The 25,481-nt window shown below is 34.7% G+C and overlaps 1 protein-coding gene across 2 annotated transcripts in view; it reads right to left on the reverse strand.

Moving 5' to 3' along the window:
• The window catches only part of Syt12 (Synaptotagmin 12), a 112,471-nt gene that overhangs the window by 7,014 nt on the left and 79,976 nt on the right, over positions 1–25,481 (reverse strand). For both annotated transcript variants that reach the window (XM_074185221.1, XM_074185220.1), the window contains exons 4-7: positions 18,325–18,735; positions 13,572–13,914; positions 13,377–13,508; positions 12,597–12,716 (exon numbers count right to left, since the gene is read on the reverse strand). In XM_074185221.1, the coding sequence (XP_074041322.1) occupies positions 12,597–12,716; positions 13,377–13,508; positions 13,572–13,914; positions 18,325–18,735 (1,006 nt within the window). The remainder of the gene's footprint in view (positions 1–12,596; positions 12,717–13,376; positions 13,509–13,571; positions 13,915–18,324; positions 18,736–25,481) is intronic.

Genomic DNA, 25,481 nt, shown 5'->3' on the forward strand with positions numbered 1-25,481 from the left:
CTCTCTTATCTTGAATGATTTTTTTCTATAATGCTGATACATATAATATAATGTGTTGCAAATAAGTACACATGTGAAATAACAAAAGACAATATTTTGGGGATGAAGTTAAAGTAGAAGGGATGGCCAAATCTAATAATGGTGTGTCGTATGTCCCAGAGGTTTATAAAGTTGAAAATGGGAAAACAGTAAAAGGCATTGTTTAATATTATTTAATAACATAATCATTATAAACGACATTATCATACCTATCAGTACTTTACTTTGATGTCCAGATAAATATTGTTGGTACAGCATTCTGTCGTAGACGTTTTTTCTTATGGCTACTTATTTCAAATTGACTGCCACGTGAACGATAACTGCTTTTGTACAGTGTTTCAAATTTGTTAAACAAACCAGGTCTGCAGCATGCTTGCAGCTATATTTTTCCCTAGAATGAAAATCATACAGATTGAACAAGTTATTAGGTACTTTCTTACCTTTCGGGATCTATTGGTTTCTATAAAATTTTTCACTACAATTTTAGGCCTTGTTTTTGCAACCATTGAAGCAGCAAACATTTCCTGATTGTTCAATAATGTCTTTTTTACATCTCCCATTTTCTAATCACTTAATAATAAAACAAACAATAATAACCAACTACAAACACTAAAAACAATAAAAACAACAGCGAATAAACTAAACACAATATCAATATCCGACCGTTTATTATAACTAATCTGTCAAATCTTTGATACTATAGCACTGAACGCGTTGAATCAGAATCTCATCCTAGAAGCGGTTGAAGGTCCCCGGCAATTTTGGCGGATCACGTGGTAAGAGAGCCTACTGGTTGTACTATTCTACTGTGACTGAACAGTGGAGTAATAAATTATTCATAAATACCTGTTCCATAGGCGTATCTAACTGAGTTGGTCAAAAAGTGAAAAATGTACTATTTATTTCAAGCATTCAATGCTTTTGTATGATTTGCTATAACAAATCTCAAAAGACTTTCAAAAGTTGTATATATATGGTAAGTGACTGAAATATGGAACACTGGCATTATTGATTAATTTTGTTTTTATTTTTGAATTTTGATTATAATTTTCAAATAGTGCTACGAAAAGCACTTTTCAACGTATTAATAACAGCATATCTGATTGAATCAGGTATACCTGAGATATTTTCAGTTTTCGCTGGAAAAGAAGATGACGCCATAATTCGATTCGATCCAATTGGATAGTGCTTTAATTAGGTACTTTATTATCTGAAGAATATGAGTTAATGATAAAGCCCTTGCGTGTGTGAATTAAAATGGCTACTTCAGTTTTCTCTTGAGTACAACGAATAAGCACATATGCTTTTCATGTTAAAGAAAAGATGACTATTCTCAATGTATATGAAGCCTAGTGCAGACCAAAATCCTTCATATACCGTTGATACTCTGGTGGAAATGTATGTGTATATAAATTCATGAATGAGATAAAAATTGAAGCTGTGAAATCACCAAAACCATCTTTAGGAAGAATAACTGTGCCTGTTGATGAAAACTACAAACTTGCAATCAGAAGAACAGTACATTCATTTTATTTCAAGATAGAAATACCGACCCTCGAGCCTTGAAAGAAGACCAAAGTATGTTTACCATGATAGATAAAAAGAAGTTGTGGAAATCTTTGAAAGAATTGAATTTCACCTGAAAAAAAAAAATAAAATGGCTTTTAATAGAAAATGACGAAATTATTTGCTGGACGAGACATTACGTAAAACAGATAAGAGAGTTTCGACGTGAATTAACTATCGGCGGCACTAAACTTGGTTTTCAAAATTACTTTTATTGTTACAAAACTTGAAAATCAAAAATTATAGAAATACAAAATATATATTGGTGCAACATCGAAGTACTTTTTTTCTGTACAAGAAGTAAACTATCATTGATATGATCGTTAAGTAAATCACTAAAGCCCATATATTTGGTGATTGGTAAAGTCCGCCATGGTTGAATGTTATTTCAGGATTTTTATCAATTAGCTGGTTTTTCAGGTTTTGGAGTTCTTTCAAGTCAACATCGTCCAATTGAAAACTCATATTTACACTTCTTGGAGGGTTGCGATCTTGGTTCAATTCGGATATCAATATTATTTTATTGCTATTGATTACATTTTCTTCATTGATTATTTCGATTTGATTCGCCCTAATTTTGCAATCTACTGGAATGTCGATTAAGTAGGATCCAATTATTCTTTGAACTTCCTCTTATTCATTACATTGTAGGTTTATTTGGAAATATCGCTAAGCATTGGGTAGATTCCTCCAGTTGGTTATATATTGGCTTAGTAATCCTAACATCGATTTGTCTACATATGGAAGTCTACATCTTCAGGAGTTGCAGCTCACAGAGATTTCCAGACATTTCTCTAATTGGCATTTTCTTACAGACATAGAATTGTGGTTCGACTTTGAAACAATCGTCGCTTTTAAATGTGAAACATTCTGAGTTCTTCAGTAAAAATGAATTTTTGTGTATAAGTACCTTGAACTGACTTTGACTTTATGTGTGGATTGAATATAAGTGATAGTAATCGAAAATGTATGGATATGTGATGGACGAAGAAGACGAAGAAGAAATAAGGTTATACTATTATTCAGAATAAAACATTCGATGTTTATGATTTTCTCTAATTTCAAGACAATTTCTAAAGTGATGTCAATAGGAAATTGATTCTTTGCAATACTTCCGTGTAATTTAAGAAGTTCGGCGTATAAGTCAGTGGGTTTCACTATGCTTGGATGCACAATGTTGAGTTTCGCGAATGCTATGGAATTTTCAATATCCTGTAAAGCAGAGTTGACTACTTCAAACATATCAATAATTTGGTTGAGTATATCATGAACATATGCTCTATTTTCTTGATAACCCTTTGTTTGGAATATACCAGCAATATGACTATCTTTTCTCGAAGAAGTTTTTCATTGTGAATTATTTGTTGAATAGTTTGATTGAATTATTTGATCAAATTGATTGAAACTGAATTTTGTTTCACAATACTAGAAGCCAATACATTTTGGTTGTTTTGATAGGATGGCTTTCGTATTTACTTCGTTGACAGATTCCACACTCGTTAATAAAGATTTGGATATCTTTCATATTGGGCCAATAATAAAGGGTTTTGAGTTTTTCAATACCTCCATGATTACTTTTACCTTTGTGATATGCCTGTATCAGTTCTGAAGCTTCTTTTTTATCTGTGACATCGATTAGTTTGATTTTACATCTTTTGAATTTTAATGTCTAATTATTTCACAAAATCGTTCATAATTATCTGAATTTTCCTCTTAAAGATGATAAGGTATGTTAGGTGCGATATATTCTTTTACAAAATCGATTACTTCTCTTTCAAAGTTATTTAAAAAAAGCTGAACAGTTAGTCTCTGTTTCTTCTCAAATAAGATCGTTATTTTTGGTTTAAATGGTGAATGAAAAACAGATTGGAAAATAATTTGGTTTTTACCAAAATTTACTGTAGATTCTGAAATGGGTATGTCAACAATTGGATTTAACTCGGTATTAGTGTGTACGGTAACGTTATCAATTTCTTCAATTGGGTTTAGTTCAGGTTTTTCAGGAGTTTCAGTAGTTTCTGTGTCGACATTAACAATCATAGAAATATTATCTTGAAAAGGTTCACCTTTTTCTAATATATCCGAAGATGGTTGGTAGTCTGGGGTGTTTTAGTTAGGGTTAACACTATTTTGGTTGTTAAAAGTAATAGATGGACCGGCTAGACGTTCGGACTCTTCGATTATCTCATCTAATTCTTCCCAAAAAGTCTTTGGCTCTTTTGTGTGTAGTTCAATACGTGACAGTGTATCAGCATTCGTATTGGATGACCCTTTTTTATAAAATATATTATATTGATATTCTTCAAGTTCAATTCGCCATCTTAGCAATTTGGAACTCTGGTCTTTCGTTGAAAATAGCTATTGGAGTGGTTTTTGATCCGTGACTACATTAAATTTCCTGCCAAAAAGGTATGGACGAAAATATTTGGTTGCCCAGACAACAGTCAATAGTTCTTTTTCTATTGTGCTGTAATTTGATTCGGAGTCGTTTAGAGTCCTTGAAGCCTATGCTACTGGAAGGTCTTTTCCAATAGGTCCTTGGCTCAATACCGCACCCAAAGCTACGTTTGAGGCGTCCGTTGCTAAATTGAATATTTAGTAAAATTTGGGTACTGAAGGATTGGTTCATTAATTAGTAAATTTTTACAAGTTTCGAAATACGATAGAAATTCTTCGTCGTGGATGATCTGTGCACCCTTCTTCAAGCATTTGGTAAGTGGTTTCGTCAATTTTGCAAAGTTACTAATGAATCGTCTATAATATCCTAACAGTCCTAAAAATCCTTCAATTTGTTTAGTTGTTTTTGGAATAGGGAAGTTCTTCATCCGGATTTGGTTTGACACCGTTTGGAGTAACAATATGGCCAAGATGAGCCACTTTTCTTGGTAAAAATTCTGACTTATCAAGTTGGATTTTGAAGTCTTTGGAAAACTGTCCTTAACCTTTCGAAATGATCTTGAAGAGATGTGGAGAAGATGATTATGTCATCTAAATAAACTAAGCATTTCACTCGTTCGAAAGTCGCGGGAGCATTTTTGAGACCAAATGGCATCCTGAGGAACTCTTAATGCCCATTTTCGGTAATGAATGTTGTTTTTTCAATGTCTTCCTCACACATTTCAATTTGGTGGAATCCGCTGGTAAGATCTAAAGTCGAAAAATATTGGCATCTAACTAGTTCATCTAGTAAATCGGTTATATTAGGCAAGGGATATTTATCATCAATTGTTTTCTCATTAAGCTTCCGGTAATCTACAACAACTCGCCATTTTTGTTTACCCAAGGTATTCATTTTCTTAGGGACGACCCAAATTGGGAACGACTAAGGTGAAGTACTACGCCTTATAATTTTTTGATCTAACATTTTTTGAATTTGTGTTTGGACCTCTTTTTTGTGAATGAATGGATATCTGTATGTCTTTGTATAAACGGGTTGTCTTCATACGATGTTCAGTTTTATTTGTAAAAGTAAACGGTTCATCCCCATGGTAAAAAATATCGAAAAAATTCTAAACATGATTTTTTTATCATTGATTTTTCTTCGACATTCAAATGGTCAGTTCTAATATTAGATAAGTCCAGTTTATGTTTGTACGTCTCATCAAAATTATTATAGTTAAATTCTTGTGCATGTTCTATCAAATTTTTCAACGACAATAGCGGATTTTAACGAGTGTCTTCGACAAAATAAACCATTTGATGAAAGTGCGTTGAAAAAATAACAATCATCTTTAGTACGAAAATAAAGTTCGTTTCACGGAATATATAGTCGACGGAAAAGAAACGAAATATTATTATTGTAGGTCCCTCAACATTGCAAACTTAATCCCATTAAAATAGTTTGGGCGCAAGTGAAGGGTTTCGTTGCAAGAAGAAACACGACATTCAGAATGAAAAAATTAAAATACTCGTTGAGGAGTCCTTATAAAATGTCGATTCGAAAAAATGGCGAAAATGTATTGATCACGTTATGAACATGTTATGTGTAAATCAGACCATTTAGTGGAAAAAATTGTAGAACCTTCAATCATAACATTCGACGAAAAATCACCGGATTCATCTGATAACACATCATAATGTTTGCCTCATACCTAATATCTCCCTAAATAAGTATACCTATTTATTATCATCTAAATAGTCCAATTGAAAATCAAATTTCAAATAACAATAATTATATAATTGTATGTAAATAAATAAACATAGTTATTAATTTCAATCAGTTACATTAAAGAAACAACATCTGAAAGCGCTCTGCCAGAGTTTAGATCTACTTCTATGCAGATCCTCAAAAGTGATACAAGGTTGCAGTGTTGCCGTTTGATGAATAACTATCCAAATTGCGGATAATCTGAAGGCCCGTGTATGCTTTTGCAGATAATCAGTTTATGAGGATGATTGGGTGATAATTTGCCATAATCCTTCTCAAATCCGATGTTCATCAAATTTCTGTTGACAAAGGAGAGTTCTTCAAGAGTGGAATTTCGACTGATGGTCATATTTTGATTACCATTTTGAAAGACTTTGGTTTAGATAGGGATAGTTTCATAAAATTCTAACCTGAAAATATCTTGAAAAAATTGATAATTGTTACTATATTTTCTTTTATACAGTTTCCATATGGATGAAACAAATTTGATCTTTTTTTAAATTAACTGACAGTGAACAACTATCTACATATAAAAAATCTCTAGTAAATGCTACTTGAAGTTATATATAGAGCTTTGTTTGTTAAAAAACTAACTGTCGTAAAACTAAATTTGAATTTGTCGAAAAATTTCAACAAGTTTTTTTGCTCTCATGTTAGATACCTAGTTATTTGGATTGGATATCACTATTACTTTTTCTTAGAAACAATTCAGGTTATCACAAATGAACCGCGAAAGTTGACGTTCGTTGACAGGATTATGTCAAATTTAAAAAATTATGTCTACTGATAACCAATTCGTCTTGTTGTTTACTATTTGGAGTATGTGGAAGTTCCAAAAGTGATGATCCAAGTATAACGTTGAATGAGGTACTTAACGTAAAGCAATTTGTAAAATATTCAATATTAAAACAAAATAATCATATAGATACTGACAACTGATACGAAAGAAACATGTGCATTTCAATATTGATGAAAGGGTAATTTGAGTTTGTATATCAAAATACAGTGTGTCTCACTTGTCATGGAAACAACCCCGTATTTTCCGTAATAATCGAGGAAGAATGATGAAACAGTGAGGACTGATAGGAATGCTCAAAATACACATACCATCTAAATGGGGTTGGCAAAAGTAATATACACTGCCCGCCACTCGCGATGAACCAACCCATTTTACGGTAAAACATACTAGAAGGCAAAATAGGCTCAATATTCCTTCAGATTCGTGACCGGAACTACCAACTCACTAAACAAATACATTTCTTCCCTAAAAAAATTTCAGTCCTGAAAAATTCGAATTTGTCTCACTTCTCATGGAAACACCCCCGTATTTCCGTAATTATTGAAGTAGTTTTTTTTGTTTTGACATCCAAACGCGTACCCGTCCTAGAAAATCAGAATTTTTACAAAAAAAATCAATTATTTAATAGGAACTTGACTTTTGTTTTGACATGAAAGCTTTATTTTTTATTTTGTGTCAGGAAAGTTATTCCTTCACGCAAAGTTTTGTAAGTGGAATGAAAACATGATATCAGTGAGGTTTTGGAATGGTTAATGTTAATTCTGATTTTCATCTTCCCATTATTTTCAAAAAACTGAGTGTTTTTTGTGGCCAAACAGTGTATGTAGCTCAAAACTCTTTCTAAGTAGTACTTTCAAAATCACGTTTTCAATTAAAAAGCAAAACAATCAATTTCAAATAATTTAATTGTTGACAATTTGGTATTTTTGTGCTTACTATCAAACTTTCCTTCAAGCGAACACATTTTTCTATCCGCCTTCTATTATTTCCTCCAACTCTTCTCAGTTCTCTAGGTGTGATTTATCTACACGCTCGTATAATTCTTGCACGGATATCTCCCCTATTTGTTGGCCTATCCTTATAAACTTCATTTTTCAAAGTTCCCCATAAATGAGCATCCAGTGTAGTTAGATCTGGGGATCGTGGTGGCCATACTACGAGAGGGCTATTGGTCTTATCCATTTCATAGGTAGGTTCCTATTCAATTAAACCCTTGCTATGCCACTATTGTGAACTGGTGAACCATATAACTGAGAAATTATGTTGTGTCTCACACAGTGTCTCCCAGAATATCGGAAAATGTATTTTCGAGAAAATTTACGAATAATCGTCCGTTTAGATTTTGATCGAAAAAAAATGGCCCGATAATATTTTAGTTCAGAATACCACACTCCAAATAATTTTTTGAGATATTTGTTCTCTACAATTCACCACCAAATTTTGATTTTGTTCAGCCCACAATCTCATGTTCTGGGAAGATACAACATCATTCGTGGTAAAGGTAGCCTCATCACTGTATAAGATATACTTTAGATAATTTCTGCCAATGAGATAATTTCGCTGCATCCATAAACAATTCTCTATACGGCGGATTTCATCTCCTTCGTGCAAAGTATGTAGAAAATTGGGTTTGAACGCATGCATTTTATGCCTCTTTAAACACCTCCATATTTTACTGCGGCTCATATTGAGTTGAAGCGATAAGTTTGGTATGGTATCATCTTGAATATGTTGTTTTACAATTTTTCTGGCCTTTGTTACTTGGCCGGTGTTCACGAAAAGATTATATATTTCAAGCACAGTTCCAGGGTGTACAGCTACCTCTATTAAATTCAGCGGCCGCTTCACGGTAAAACCCGGCGCCTTTACCAAAAATTAAAGCATTTTCAGTTTTTTCTTGAAGTGACTGACTTGCCATGTTGAACTCTGTTAATCAAAATGAACTGATATCAGTTAAAATAGGAACTTCAGAAATATTAAGATATGAACAGGAACTCACGAACAGGAACTCACGAACAGAAAACAACACATACATGAACTATATCCAACACAGGAACAATGAACACACTGGGAAATAACACGGCAGAAACAATAGGAACAACAGTGATACAAGGAACTACAATACTAGAAACAACAAGTACAATGAAAACTGGTCTGGGGTTAGGTTAGGTTAGGTCAAAAGTGAGTGGGTCTATTAGTCCCTCCATCGCAACCCGCAAGGGTTTATTGTGGCTCACACCTATTCACACTCGACCAAATAAACCCAGCTCCTTAACGAAGCCAATTAGTTTGTATGGTGAGTGGTCTTTCAGGTCAGATGGTTAGAGTACGGCTCTGCCGTACTCGTAAAACCTGATTCGGTCTCCAGCGGGGCAGGCACAAAGTATATGCTCTGCTGTTTCATCGTTAATGAGGTAGTCGGATAGTCACGGTGCAAGATTCCCACCTTGATACCCGTGACAACCTGACGATGCCTTAGATTCAACCGTGCAGGGCATTTTTGCCTCAGGTTTTGGTGAATTATCACGAGCGCAAACGTTTGCTAACATGCTCATGGGGGGTTTGTTTCTCCATCTGAGACAGATTCTGCGTATGCCGCAGATGCAAGGCGGTTTTATAAGGTACCCCGCTCTTGAGGAGAGGACTAAGTCGTTTACTGGCTGTCACACCAAACTTTTTTTTTTAGGTTCAGTTATTGGATCAGGAGTTGGGGGGTTGAGAAGCTCTCGCTCCTGAACTAAATTTACAGGAAGGTCAGTTGGAGACGTAAACTCGACATCCATATCCTCTGTAGACTCGCTCCTGATCTGGGATTCGGGGGCTGATCTGGGGTCTGGGGGTTAATACAACATTTCAACACTTTTGTTTGAAGGTGATTGAAGTCCGAACTAGTGAAATTTCAACACTATTGTCAAGTTGACAGTAAAGATCAATGAATAACTGTTTTCCATGGTAATCTCTGGGTACCACATAATTTTTATTCAGAGAAACTGATGTAATTCTATCCCTTTAAATGATTTCAGACAACAATTCAGCAAGTAGGTAAAATAACCTACATTCTACATGTTTACCAAATGTTGTTTTAGTGTTGCAATGAGTACGAAGATTAATTTTGTTTTGGTTGGCAAACTGTTTCCTCAATATTTTAATAAAGGATCCCGCACATTTGTTATGAGAAATGGCTTGCCGTGAATTTTGCAGCCGAATCTCAAAAAAGCAAAGTTTTCGAGATGTGAACCTTTGGAAATAGTTTTTTCCATTTTTTGCGGTATTTGATCATCAGTTAGAGAGTTTCATTAGTTCGGACTTCCATTGTCTGATTTAAAATCCCTGAAAGAACTAAAAGAGATAAAATATCAAAAATTAATAGCTGAAAATAACAATTAGGTAAATTTTCGTTATGTGGACACCCGGCGATTTTGAAAAAATGTTTGACTGTACTTACGTATTTTGATGCGTAGATTATGAATCCGAAAGAAAAAAGCGGCGCTCTCCCTTATTTAAAAAGTTACGTCCCTTCAAAGTTCAGAAAAGGGCAACTTTTCAGCCTTCTTTTTCACTAAATAAACTATTTAAAAACACAAGCATTTATTCACTAGGTCACCTTTACACCTTATTCCTCCTTCTTTAACACTTTTCACTTCAATAATCCACATTTTTCTTATAAAAAACTTAATTTAAAAACGAATGCTTCTCCTGGTGACATTATTCTATTTTTAGGTTAGTTACTAGTGACATTTCAGAAAAAAGCGGTTGGTATTTGCCGTCGCCTACTATTTCAAATTCGTAATACACCACCAAAAACCAATTTACGATCTAAAGAATGAAGGTAAAAAACATTTGAATTACTTCAGGAATATGGACTGCATCAGTCGTACCAACCATATTTATCATTAACCTTAAAAACGTAAAATACAGTGATATGTAACCAAAAAGCAACTCCGTACATTTTTTAACATTTTTATAAGAAAAATGTTGATTATTGAAGTGAAAAGTGTTAAAGAAGGAGGAATAAGGTGTAAAGGTGACCTAGTGAATGAATGCTTGTGTTTTTAAATAGTTTATTTAGTTAAAAAGAAGGCTGAAAAGTTGCCCTTTTCTGAACTTTGAAGGGCCGTAACTTTTTAAATAAGGGAGAGCGCCGCTTTTTTCTTTCGGATTCGTAATCTACGCATCAAAATACGTAAGAACAGTCAAAAATTTTTTCAAAATCGCCGGGTGTCCACATAACGAAAATTTACCACCTAATGTTAGGTAGGTATTCCAGATTGAGTCATTCACGCCAAAAGTTTTTCGCCGTCTATTCTCGACATATTTTGATCGGGCAGAGGAAGCGAATAACTTTCGATAGTGCAGACAAATCTGGAATAGACTAATGCGATCAAAATCTACCTCAATATCACGAGTGAGGATCCACAGATGTAAAATTACTTGTAAAAAATTTTTATTTCCATCCAATGGACTAACAGTAAAGCAAACGTGTTCACTCACCGTAACATAAAAATTTCTAATCCAGTACTCACACAACACATACACACTGACGCCGTTACTATTTATAGATTCTTATATATTCACAAAAGTAATTAAAAAAAATCAGTGAACTTTGATGCGTTCGCATACATAACCTTAAATAATATTTTATATCAGTGTGATGATGGTTTACATCTACGTTGAAAAATATACAACACTGTACCGTCACACGAACAGTGATATTAATGGTATCTAGCGTTCTTTTTGAAAAGCGGCCCACGTAAACATACTGGTCGACAGTTTTGCTTGAAAATTCTACACGAGAGAATTGCTACACCATCATATAGATATCCTGAAGTCTAGGCACACTGCGACAGGGTGGCACAGTTTTTCTCTTTCTATAGTTTCTCATGGAGTAGCGCACACTAAGGCAGGCAACGGACAAGAACATGCCAGGACTGGCCTGGCCAATGCCGTGCTGTCTTCACTCAAATGCCACGTCCCATCATGTTCCCTTCCTGTGCCGTCCTGTCGCAGTGTGCGTATACTTTTAGTGGGACTGTAGCCGGTTGGTAAGCGTGAACGTCGTGCCAGTCCCCTATATGGGATTATCACATCACCATTCACTACGTATCGTCCGTCCTAGAAATCGCACGTCAAAATGTGAGGGGTCGTTAATCATTAGCTTTACACAAGCTTAGACTTCTGACCGATGTTGTTTGTGAGGAGGTGAGCGCTGGTTGATGGAAAACACATTTCAATATATTTTTTTAAACACAATTACCTACAAATGACTTTTTATTCTTGTACAGTTAGTTTGTCTTCAAGCTTCAACCAATAGTTCCGTATGAGCTAACCTAACCTTACCTTTCCTCAAATCAGCAGAACATTTCAAAAATAATTAGTTTTTCATAAAATTATTACATATTCCATACATGTGCTGCTTTTCTAGATTTTCAACGTACTGGTAATATTCTACAAATGCTATTAATTCAGCAATTGCGTTTACCTTTGACAATAGTCTTAAAACATCTTATAATGATATTACACTGAGGGCAACCAGCGAGAAGGTGTATGAGGACAGTTCTTGTGGTTCTTTCGTATTTGCATATGGATGAAATTGATTTATTTGAGTTAGCGACAACGAAATTAGAGATCTTTTAAAGAAGGGAAGTTCAAGACCAGCAATACTCGGGCGGAAGATATTAAGCGATAATTGAATTTGTTATTGAGTTTTTTTTTCCCAGATTTCCTTGAGGATTCTTAACCATGCGGAGTAAAATGTTTCTTGCACCCGATAAGCCATTCGGAAAGGATATGTTATCATTTGGAAATTTGTGATCAAAGCTACTCTCGGATCAAATACGTCCTTTGCAATTAGGGGGCATGTTTATAACTCTCTAATTTATATACCAAAATTTTGCAAAACCAATTCCTTCAACAAGCCAAAATCAAACATCTGTCTCTCAGCCTCCTTATTAGCTGTATAATTGTTAAATTGCTATCTTAACTTGTCGCTTTCCAGCGCTTTCTGACGGCCTCGCCGAAGGTAGCCCTAATCATTACAAAACTTACCGATAGTGTATGAGCAGGCACACTGAACATCATAGCTTCGTTAAAAATAGGGCACTTATCTCCTTTTTTGACGGAAGTCTTCTTTTTGTTTATTTTTTTATTTTGTTGCATCAGATAAACCTAAAATGATTATAAAAATACATTTCAATAGATATGAATGGAGATTACGTAGGTTATGGCAGCATCATAGCAACTGTTCAGTATCGGTGATTGAATAATTTAGTCTGATGAAAATTGCCCACACGTGTTTTCTGTGCCCACTGGCAAATGAATAGTTGCTTGAATCGGATTTTGAATAGATTACGTTGAGATTGCAAGCGCTTGTGCTCTTGTTTCAACAAAAAATTTCACAGGAAATTTAAGGTTTATCCATTGTTTTAGCATAAGGATCATAGATTCATTTGATAGTTCAAAAAATATCTAATCAATTTTTTTCCTTATCCCGATTTTATATAATTTTTCTACAATCTCTTCTCATAATTTACTTTTTAAAACATTTTCTTCTGATGAAATTGAAACGTCAGTGTGCGATGACAGATATAAACATATGCGTTTTATTTACAGAAAATTTGTTTCATTTTTCATTTGTCGCAACTAAATGATCGTCTGTCTACCGGTTCTCTTGAGAAATGATGTTTGTTTTTGTGGTTGAAAAGTTGCTTGACTGAAGTTGCCAGTAGGTATGTGGCTGACTTTGAACGAAGTTGACATTATCAACTTCTACCGTAGGACTTTTATTCAAAAAATTACTGGAGCTGCACTACTAGTAGGTCAACTTACTTTTACGAAGGCTTCCCCAGGTGATTCAGTTGAAAATCTCAAATTCCTCGCTTTCACCACAACTACAGTCAACCTTTCAGCAGTAGGAAGGTAACTTAGAGAAAACATCAATTCTCCGAACTCAGTTCCTTTCTAAAATAAGAACTCTAGGAAGTTATTCAAATCAATTTTGAAAAAATTCAACTTTCTCCTCACCTGACCAGTATCAGTTAATGTAACCCACGTTGTAACAGGTTGTCTGAGACTTATTTCTGACAACCGAATTTCACCTTCACCTACCAGGGTATGTGTTAGAAAATCTGTGGCGTAGACGTGGAAATAAAGCAGCCTCTGAGATTGTTCCCTAGGATTCATGGAAAAAAGGAACCGTTCCTTATAGCTGGGACTGCCAGAGCTTCTGTACACCCTTGTTTGAATAGTGGCTTCTTTGTCGGGTAAGAGAGACACTCGGACGTAAGTGTCTAGCGTATCGTCTTTTTTCACCACACCCGACAGATCCTTGGCTTCGAGGACATTAACAACTAAATCCCAACATTCGCTGAAATCAAATAAAATATATTATAGTCAATAGATAATGGGAAGATTTTCAACTCGTACTGCTTTCTTCATTTTAGATTATTCAAATTGTATTCAATGCATTGGTTGAATGAAAACAGCCGTTTTGGGTCGTATTTGTGTATCTGAATAAATTTATATTTATTTTTCAACTGATTTCAGTTATCTCTGCAATTACGGGAATTTACTGCCTGCCATAATTGAAATATACAGACGCACATTAAAAAATTATAAAACCATCAAATGAAGTTTCTTTAATTAGACAGCTGAGTTTACAACATTTACTATAAATCAATAACTAGATGATCTAACGTGGTACCCGACTGGATCACGAAAACCTTACTTGAGTAAGTCAAGACAATACCGCCACGCTCTGGCCTATGGTAAAACAGAATATCAACTTTCAAAGATAAAAGGGTGCCTCTAACAATGATTTCTGCAAGATTACATCCTTTCTTCCTTCAACCTTCATTACAAATGATTAGATTGAACTGGAGTTCTCTACATCGACATCGGTCTGTTACAGAGGCAACCTGATCTTATTGTTGATATGTAACATTGACTTTCTTTCGAGTTTTTTCTTTTTTTCTTTTCTTAGTTCGTTTTCTTATCCTTGTTTATCTTTTTGTTTCATCTTAGGGTTTTTAGCTCCCCTAAAACGAATGATATGTCTCCGATAATAGTAACAGGAAATCATACCGTTAACATTTGAAATTGAACGTTCTGGACGAGGTGAAGTTCTAAAAATGATAAGGTCTGCCGCTTCAATGGGATCTATCTATAACAAAGCGAGTGGTCGAAAATCTAACTCCAAGCTTTTTTAAACTGAGTCAGTTCCATTGAGTGGTTTCCTGTAACTAATTAGTACGTAATGAATTTAATGAAAATAGCAATTTTTTTCATTTTCATTATCACGAGCGCTACTTTAGTCATTGTTACCGAATAAACTGTTCTGTTTCATTTAAGTTCAAGTTATAGATATGCAAGATATGCTACTTTTGGTTTTCATATATGCGTTGTATTTCCACAATGGAGGGGTGTTTTGGAATAGCAGTGAAAAATTAACAATTTGATAAGTATCAATACAATCAAAAAGATACATTGATTTTCATTGTCGATGAGAAGTTTAATGAAATTTTTGAAACTTCTTAAAATTTCCTAATATACGAAAAAGTGATTTCCGTGCAATTCAAAGTTCATATATGCGAAAATAATTATTTCGAAAGAGTTTTTTTCCAGCTTGTGTATGAACAAAATCCTGTGCATGATATACACATATTTGGAAATAGTTATGTCTGATGTGTTTAATTTTTTTCAACTTACTTTTTTTGAAAGTTTTTAACTTTCAATATAATGATGGAAAGTTGAAAGAAAAAACGAGTTTTTCTAAAAACTAATCTTTCCGAGTTTAATTATTCTACCACACGTCTTAGTCATTCTCAAGAGAATACCTAAGAGATGCAAATATTTCTGCTGAAGTAAGCTGAAGTGGTTCAAGTACCTTCATAACTGAAAATTTGTTATTTAACTCTTTGCATAAAAAACTAAAATCAACTTTCCAAATTCTCTGCATGATTATACAGGTTCCAGTTGTTCTGCACTTTTAGAGTAATGGAAATTATCAATTATTAAAGATTTTACAAAATTTGTGAAACATATGAAAATGAATCCTCTGAAATTCTTCAGATTTTCAGATTTTGTGGAATCCCTGATGATTGTAATGAATTTTATTGAAAACTTGGAATATGTGATGCACCTAAATGACGAGACCTGGGGGAAGGCAGATTAGGACCCTAATGTACCTCAGTGTACTCATTATAGGTCTGTTGAAAAAATAAGGAGAACTTCAATTTTTCTCAAAAATATTTATTCAATAATCAATTTCTATTTCGTTCCCCTCAAAGTAGACCACCTCAGATATGAAATACTCATGCCAGCGTTTTTTTCCAATCTTCAAAGCAGTGCTGATATGCATTTTTTAGTATGTCCTTGAGCTTCTACAGCAATTCGGTTTTTATCTCCTCTATTGTCCCAAATCGTCGTTCTTTTATGGATTTCTCTAATCTCAGGAGCAAAAAATAGTGGTAAAGTCGTAAACATTTTTTTCAGGCATCGGTTTTCTCCAAGAAGATGAATGTCTCGGAACCGGATATGATAATGTGAGGTCAAACAATTCCGCTTTCTGCTTTAATCAGTTTGTTGGGGTGAAAATGTGTTGTTTAAAATATGTTTCTTCCATTAACCAGCTATCACACCCCTACGAACGACAACTCTCAGAAGTCGAAAATTGTGCGAGCTAAGGACTAACGGGGTATTACCTTTCAATGTGATTTCTAACGCGTCTTGGCAAAATAATGTGGCTGGAATTGCAAAGACTGCTTCTCAAAAGCTTGGAACACTGTTACGAACCAGAAAAAGTACACACCTCAGCAACTTTTGATGCTTTATAAAGATCAGACCAGACCTTCTTTGGAGTATTGTTCTCATGTATGGAGCTCTGTCCCCAAACATTCCCCTAATTTGCTGGATTCCATCCAGAAAAGAGACATCCGCCTGATTGGAGACGCGAACATCACGTGCAACCTTGATAAATTGGAACATCGAAGGAGGGTTGGAAATCTGTCTCTCTTCTATAGATACTTTCACGGGAGCTGTACATATCAGAAATACGCGACGGACTGTTGCTGCTCATCGTTTTGAGGTTCAACTCAGTACACCCCGAACTTCACTTCACTTCACTTCATGTGGAATAAACTTCCTGTGAACCTTTCGAATAGATTCAATATCAAGCGATTCAAATCCAATGTGAATCGCTACTTTCGCACAGGCACCGCTCTGAGATCGCTTTAAGGATTTTCCTGTAGTGCTTGTGTTTTGTCCTTAAATTTTTTCTCAAACATTTTCATCGTTCAGGGCGAGCGTCGGCATTCACATCTTCTCGACCTTCTGTGAAAAGCTTCAACCATTTGTGAACATTTTTCAGAGTATAATCATCGTATGCCAAATGTTTTGAGCATTTTATACACAAAATTTGATGAATATAACTGGAATTTTACCCTAACACCAATGGGCATGATGATTTGATAAAAGTTAACTCTAAAGAGTAATTGATTGATACGATTTTCATAACCATGTTTTCGGTGCAGTTTTTTTATCAGTTTATATATTCTATTTATGTTTTTCTATTGATTTCTACTGTTAGTATGATTTGTAATGCTATTTGTCATTCTGCTTTCTTTGACATTAATGATATGTGAGCAGGCACAAAAATCATCTTTATTCAACTACAAAATCAAAATTTTTGACAACATGGCCAATATTTTTGAATAAATCTCTTGGTTATTGTCTGCAAGCAGTTGTATTGAAATACGAGTTTTATATTCGTTTCAATTCAAATGTGAATTCTTTCTATCCACCAGCAAGCATATTCCACTTGTACCTGCTCGGTTTTCCTAGTTCTATTTACTAGTTCATTATCGAAGATTCAACTTGGACTTTCCACGTTCTATTTCTTCAGAACTTTGTCGGAAATATCATTTGGTCCTACTTTTCTCTCCATCTTCGGAGCCCGTATTATCGGAGCCGTTTACTCGTATGATCAATCGTCCATATGCTGTTTTTCCGCCTGAGTGAGAGTTTGCATGTTCCACTGCTTTCCTCGTTCTATTCTTTAGGGATCTTTGTCAGATATTCTACTTGGTTCTGCTATTTTGTCGTTCTCTTTCACCTGTAGCCGGGTAGTACTAGCGTAGTAGTCGATACATGAATTACTTCGACCGTGAACCAAGTAACTCAATTTGGAGAAAGACGGAGATTGTTTTGAAGCATTTTCCGTGGAGTTTTTAACGCCTTGCCTTGTAGTAACAATGTATTATTTAACCTGCTCACTACTTCTAGCATCGTTTTATTTTGCTTAGCCCCTTACCGATTGTTACTTTAACACCACAGCACGCCGATCCCTTACCGTTTGTTGTATTAACATAGTTGCACGCCCCTTTCGTCCCTCTAACTAGTTACTTCAATATTGATCATAGCGGATTGTTTGAAATCTAGATTTAAAAGTCAAGTAAAATCTGACTTTCTGGCTATCGATGGTGTTTAGATCACACAGTCCCCTTAATTACCGTGTCTCTACTGTACCTGTCCGGTGTACTGGTGCTCGTATCACTATAAATTCTCAAGACTTTCGTTTCAGATCTCTCAAGCTCCTGTCATGTATCAGGAGCACAGTGATCTGTTGGAGACACTAGAGCTCTACTTTTTGTCAATGAAGTTTCATCGTAATAATAAGTTTACCAAAATCAAACAGTTAACAATGTAATACTCGAAACGATCGAAGTTTAGCAAAATCAACCATTCAACAAATTCAATACTCGAAAAGATAACTAGCTACCTGTCATATTCTAGGCCTATACATAAATAACCCGTGATATTCAACATTTCCAAGTCTCCAAGGGCTACAGAGGTATCCGAACATACACTATCACATGAGATGGCCCTTTTCAAAGATGAGTGTATCACTTCAACTTCCTCGCTTGCTGGTGGAGGGACGAGAGGTTGCTGGGGAAGAGGCCCCTGTTGTCCTGGGTGAATATAAACTCCGCATAACTTCAGTGGCGGGTTGTGGCTCAATTGAGGTTGGTTCGTACCCAAGGCGGGTCCCTGCGGACACGATGGGCTTGGAGGAGGGGTGATGCAAACCGGAAATGATGATTGAGAAATCAGGGTCGCCATATTCACAGAGGAGACTGGGCGCGGAATCGGCGATATTGATGTCTTTTCCGAGGAACGACATTCTTCAGGGCTGGAAAAATATATATAAATTGATTATTGTTATAATGCGTAGAACAAGCAGTTTATTCGGTACTTTGATATATCATTGAATAAAACATAAATAAGATATCTGTTCTGACATAAGATTCGCGTGTCTAGTAAACCCTTACCCCAGAAAAATTATTAAGATCAGAACTCTATTTTCTCTTTTTTTCGAACCTCAAGTGTAATACTTTGAATAGCGGAGGAATAAATTTCAGATCAAAGAATTCAATTAATGAATTCAACTAAATATCTGGGATTCTTGATGGATAATACTCTATCATTTGAGGAACACTTCAAGTATATTCATGAAAACATTTAAAAAAAAATATTCATTTTCTCAGAAATCAACCAAGTCAAGTATCAAAGTTTACAAGCCAATTGTTCAGCCACATTTTGACTATTGTTCCTCTATCCTATCTATTCAATCAGAATAAATTGTCTCAATCCCAAAAACTTCAAAATCGTGGTATGAGGATAATTTTGAAGTGCCTTAGGGATACCCTTATTAATATTATGCTTAACGTTTTAAATTGACAATACATTTCTCAAAGACTATCATATTTCACAATGATTTTTGCATACAAAATATTGAACAATTTAGGACCATCTTATTTCGAACAGTACATTGTCTTTCATCATGATATTCACCACCACTTCACTCGAAATAATAATAAATTATATATAAACAGAACAAAAATGAAAAAAACCATTAATTCTTTGTTTTTCAAGGGTTTTGATCGGTTCAACAAATTACCAAATGTAATTAAAAATAGCCCATCTCTGAACATGTTCAAAAACGAAATGAAGAAATTTGTTTTCAATGTACAAATATGATATGCATTATGTATTTGTTACCTGTAGCTACAATTTTCTTGAGATATTATCATGCCTATGATATATGATGATATTATCATGCCTATCTTATTGATCAACTTCAGAATGTATTCATCTAATGTTTGTCATTCAATTTTTAAATAATTCCAATATGTAACAAATTTGTAACAAAAATTTTAGAAATGTATTCAAATTAGGATTTTCCTATTTCAAATAAAGATTATTATATTATATACTGTACTCAAAAAAGTTCGTTTCACATAAAAATCCCGTTATATTCGGTATAATAAACTCATAATAAACATAAAAAACACTTAAATATGTTCTATGCGATATTCACATGGTTGAAGAGCAAACTAGAATGGAACGAAATAATTGGCGGAAGAATTATACAGGGTGATTCAAAAGTACTTTGACAAACTTCAGGAGGTGATTCCTCACAATATTCTAATATGAATTGTCCAAATAAATGTCCGGAAACGCTTCGTTTCCAAGATACAGGATGTTGAAGTTTTATTTTTATTTTCGTTTTTTTCAAATAACTTTTGAAATACTGAACTTAATTAAACGAAACTTGGTAATAGGAGGTTTTTGAGGTGTCGAATTCGAACCTGATGTTCTTATTGCTCTTACTCGTAGGGGGCACCACCTACACGTCTTTTTCTTTTTTTAAAGATTCATAACTTTTTTGGGCGTACTTCTAGCACATTTTTCAGTAAAAAAATCGATTCCTCTATCACATCTACGTAAATAAGCTACCTTTGTTACTACTCGCTGTAAGCAACCGTTTTCTAAATATTTGGGCTTGAAAACTTCAAGTCGATTATTTGATAATCGATGCATATTGAAGTTTTTTTCACAAGAATGCTTTGGAAATGAATTTGACGTTTTACTCGTTTGAAGAGGTCATTACTGTTGGGTACGTTCCTTCATGACATCCTTAAGCGAAATAGGTATTTTTGTATCAAGGGTGCATAATCAGTATTTGTTTTAATGAAATTTGCAAGAAATGTCAACATTTTATTTCAGGAAATTTTGAATATGTAGAATAAACTGAGATAAACGAAACTAAATTGTATTATATTGGTATATTACATTATGCCACTATCGTTTGGCAGAAACAGGTAGCTTTAAGAGGGCAGCTGATATTATTGGAAGACCACGAGCAGTCCGAACCCCAGAATTGGAAGAAGCTGTTTTGAACGCTCTCGAGGAGAATCCAGAAACAAGCACAAGAGTAATTGCTGAAGCTGTCTCACTCAGTCCACAGTTTGGAGAATTATCCACGATCAATAGTTTTATCCATACCATATTCAAAGGGTACAAGCTCTTTTGCCACGAAACTTTCCCCAACGCATTACTATGTGTCAATGGTTTTTGAGAAAATTGGCTGGAAATCCTCAATATTTAAGATATGTACTCTTCACGGACGAGGCAAACTTCTCCCGAAATTCTATCACAAACTTTCATAACAACCATGTTTGGGCTCTCGAAAATCCGCACGCAGTTAGTGAAAGGCATTATAAGTATTTATTTTCTGTAAATGTATGGGCGGCAATAATTGATAATTACTTGATAGGTCCTTTCTTTCTTCCGCTCCAACTGAATGGCGCAACTTACAGACACTTTTAGAAAATGAATTGCCGAGACTACTTCAGAATGTACCATTAGAAATTCGTATCCGCATGTGGTTTATGCATGATGGGGCTCCGGCCCATTTTAGCGTTGTAGCCAGGGAATTTCTTAACACAATCTATCTAAATCGATGGATCGGTAGGGGTGTAGAAGAACCTAACCAGGCGTGGGCACCAAGGTCCCCAGATCTGAACCCGATAGATTTTTATTTTTGGGGACATTTGAAGTCACTAGTTTATAAGACTCCAGTAGTGAACGAGGAAGATCTAAGAAACCGAATAGTAGACGCCTGTGAAACAATAAGAAACACACCAATAATTTTTGAGCGGGTACGAAATTCAATAACTAGACGACTGACTGCCTGTATCTTCGCTTAAGGTGGACACTTCCAACAATTTATTTGAATACAATTTAGTTTCATTTATTCTAGTTTATTCTACATATTCAAAATTTCCTGAAATAAAATGTTAACATTTCTTGCAAATTTAATCAAAACAAATACTGATTATGCACCCTTGATACAAAAATAAATATTTCGCTTAAGGATGTCATAAAGGAACGTACCCAACAGTAATGGCCTCTTCAAACGAGTAAAACGTCAAATTCATTTCCAAAGCATTCTTGTGAAAAAAACAAAATATTCGTAATAACTTCAACATGCATCGATTATCAAATAATCGACTTGAAGTTTTCAAGTCCAAATATTTAGAAAACGGTTACTTACAGCGAGTAGTAACAAGGGTAGCTTATTTACGTAGATATGATAGAGGAATCGATTTTTTTACTGAAAAATGTACTAAAAGTACGCCCAAAAAAGTTATGAATTTTTAAAAAAGAAAAAGACGTGTAGGTGGTGCCCCCTACGAGTAAGAGCGAATTCGACACCTCAAAAACCTCCTATTACCAAGTTTCGTTAAATTAAGTTCAGCATTTCAAAAGTTATTTGAAAAAAACGAAAATAAAAATAAAACTTCAATATCCTGTATCTTGGAAACGAAGCGTTTCCGGACATTTATTTGGACAATTCATATTAGAATATTGTGAGGAATCACCTCCTGAAGTTTGTCAAAGTACTTTTGGATCACCCTGTATATTGTGGAAAAGCTCATTACTTAAAAACAAAAAACTGTTTGTCATTATGAACAAGGAGTTCATTCTGAGTTCGTTTCGGGCCAGAAGGAAAAATAGAGGAAGATTCGATCTGAACACACACTCAGGTCCAGAGGTGCACAGAAAAAAGATGTTTGGGTTCGAGGTCTCGACGAAAGTGAAGTTTAATTAGCTGAAGATGATTAATTGAATTATTGATTAAGTTCCTACTACCGGGGAAAGCAATGGATTTTGCGTGGGTGAGTCCAGGATATAGACGTGTATCAGTAATTTCGCAGCAATCGACGTAGTTTTGTGAAACTCAAAATTGGCCTGTCGGAGGTACCAGGGAGTAAGGAAGACTATGGAGTGAGCCGTTTCAAAGTGGTTGTTATCGTAACTAACCATTGTATGGGAGAGCAGCACATTTTTCATTTATTACATTTGATTCAAAATGTTATTGCGAGTGTAAAGAGCCCTCTGTAAATGTTGACTGGTATTTTTTGACGTGAAATATAAAATAATTTACGGCAAGGCAATTCATTTTTTTCCAGGTCCATGAGTACAGAGATTTCTTTAATGTTTCAAATAAAAACTAACCTGTTAGCTACACACTAACCACCTGTAGTCGGTTCAAGAATGAGCTGGAGTACTATAGAGCCGAAACTCGGTGAGTTATGAATTAGTTGATTCTTGCTCAATTTTCAAATATTGTTTTGATATTCATTCGAAACGGATGCTGTGGTAACCAGGAGTCTATTGCCAAACTTTTTTTGTAAACGCTAAGCTAGATACTAGGAATTTTCTAAAATTTTTTATGATTGGAATCAAAAAGATTCTCTTCGATAGCTAGTTTCATTAGGTATAACTTCCACTGGGTTCAATTGATATTTGGCACTATTTTGATTCTGAATCATTTACATGATATGATAATTCGAAAACAGTAGATATTATTTGTCAAAAACTGTTTATCCTTTCATTGCAATAAACCTGAACATTTAGATACTTATGGGTTTTATTAAACCTCAATTCTCCTTCAGTAAGTAAAATGGAAACAAAATATCAAAGGGAATTGAGGGACATACGAAGTCTGTTCAAAAAATGAGGTGAATGTTCAAATTTCGCGGGCTACGTAGATTGGATTAGCGATTTTTTTATGTTGGTACAATCGTCTCGAACATATGTTCACTGTTTCAACTGTTAAGCATGTTTAATTTATTGATAAGAGGCATGCAAAATGAAAGTTTTGTGTAAAAAATGGAACTGAGTGCTTAAAAACATTCGAAATGTGACATACTGTGTCAGAAAATGTTTACAAGTGGTACAAGCTTTTCACAGAAGGTCGAAAAGATGTGAATGGCGATGCTCGCTTTGAATGCCCCAGCACATCAACAAGTGATACAAATGTTGAGAAAGTGAAGGAAATTGTTATGGAGAATAGTCGAATCACTAGTAGAGAAGTTGCTGAGGATGTCTGCATATCGATTGGCTCATGCCATGCAATCTTTTTCGGAAATTTTGAGCATGAAGCTTACGAGAAGCAATTCGAAGAAAACGTCCAATATTGTGGAAAAACAATTTATGGCTTTTACATCACTCGTCGTTGCTTGTTCGTAATTTTTTGGGCAAAAACAAATCCGTAATCATACATCAGCTCACGTATATATTAGAATTGGACTCCTGCCACTTTTTCCTGCTCCCAAGATTGAAGAGATCCATGGAGAGAGCTCAAGGACATACCAAAAAGTGCACATCAGAGGACTGAAAAATCGCTGGCAAAAGTATATTATATCTGAGGGGGACTTGAATGAATAATTTGTTTTACAATAATGAAAATTTACCTCATTTATTGAATAGACCTCGTTATTATTCAGAGTGAAGACGATTGAAGTACAGAATAAGCAACAATAAGACATTAAAACTATACATATAAATATACGGGGCTGAAAAGTCAAGAAAGTTGTTATTCATTACAAAATTAGATGGAAACGAAATTATTGTTCAAAATTGGAATGCAGTTTTTATAACAGCATTAAACCCCCCTTTTTGAAAAATCTAGTGAACCTTTAAGCGATCAGAAATTTCAACTCATTGAAAATTTCACATTTGCAACATTGAATGTTTATTCAGCTTACCTGAAACAGAATGTGATCGTTTTGAAGAAAATACTGAAATTATCGAGGATGTTTTCTGCTGTACAGTAGATAATTGTATTCAATCGAATTCTTTGGAGTCCTGGATAAACTGACTGTGTTTTTCCTTTACATATTTTTGTATTTCTTCATCCGAAAAACCAAGTAAAGAATCAGTCACAACAATAATTGGGAGAAATATAAAATCCCAATCCTACAAAATATCCGCTCAGAAATAAACAGTGATCACCAATGAAACAGAATAAAAGTAAACACATAATCAAAGTTTCAGATGGTGATTCAGTTACCACTTTCGACAATGAAACATTTACCATGCTCAAATCCAAACATCTCACTGAGCCTCCTAGAACTCAATGTGGTTCCTCTTTAAATAACTGAAACTGATGTTTCAAGTGCTGTTAGATCATTTCATACAGGATCATACCGGGGGATGGATTCTCTAAAGCCTTCGTTGATATCACTGTGTAACTTCTTACTTACTGGCAAAGTTAATTTAGAAGTACTTCCAATTGTTTTTGATGCTTCATCAATAGCTCTGAAGTAGAAATGCAGTGGTGTGAGACTTATTGTCGTTGACACATTTTTTCGCCACTTGGTAGCCAAAAATTTTTGGTTTACCATAAAAAATGTATTCGGGAACTTTTGTGCTAGACAATTCGGATTTGAAAGTCCTGTAGGATGCAAAGTAGTCGTTCACGTTACTCACCATTTCATAAATCAGCAATCGAATTCGTCATCCACAAATGCAAAAAATCCACAACTCAATGAATTATAGGATCTGAAGAAGCTTCACAAAAGAAGCGAAAGCTTTGCAAAGTAGAGAAGATTTGATTTTGATCATTGGAATATTGTAGCAGTTCGGAAAGGCTCATGTGTACCGACCAAGTGGGTTTCTGAAATTAAGATTTCGTTCCGCACAGTGAATTCCATCTCTCGTCCTTTATTCAATTTTCGACCCATCTGTATACCAGGTGTTTCTGACGATCATGTTTTCAGTTCAACTGTTGATTCTCCACTTCCA

This window comes from Leptinotarsa decemlineata, unplaced genomic scaffold (assembly GCF_025532065.1).
Source record: "Leptinotarsa decemlineata unplaced genomic scaffold, Ldec_3_MD MMD2_tig00026369_RagTag_RagTag, whole genome shotgun sequence".
In the NCBI taxonomy this organism is placed as follows: Eukaryota; Metazoa; Arthropoda; class Insecta; order Coleoptera; family Chrysomelidae; genus Leptinotarsa; species Leptinotarsa decemlineata.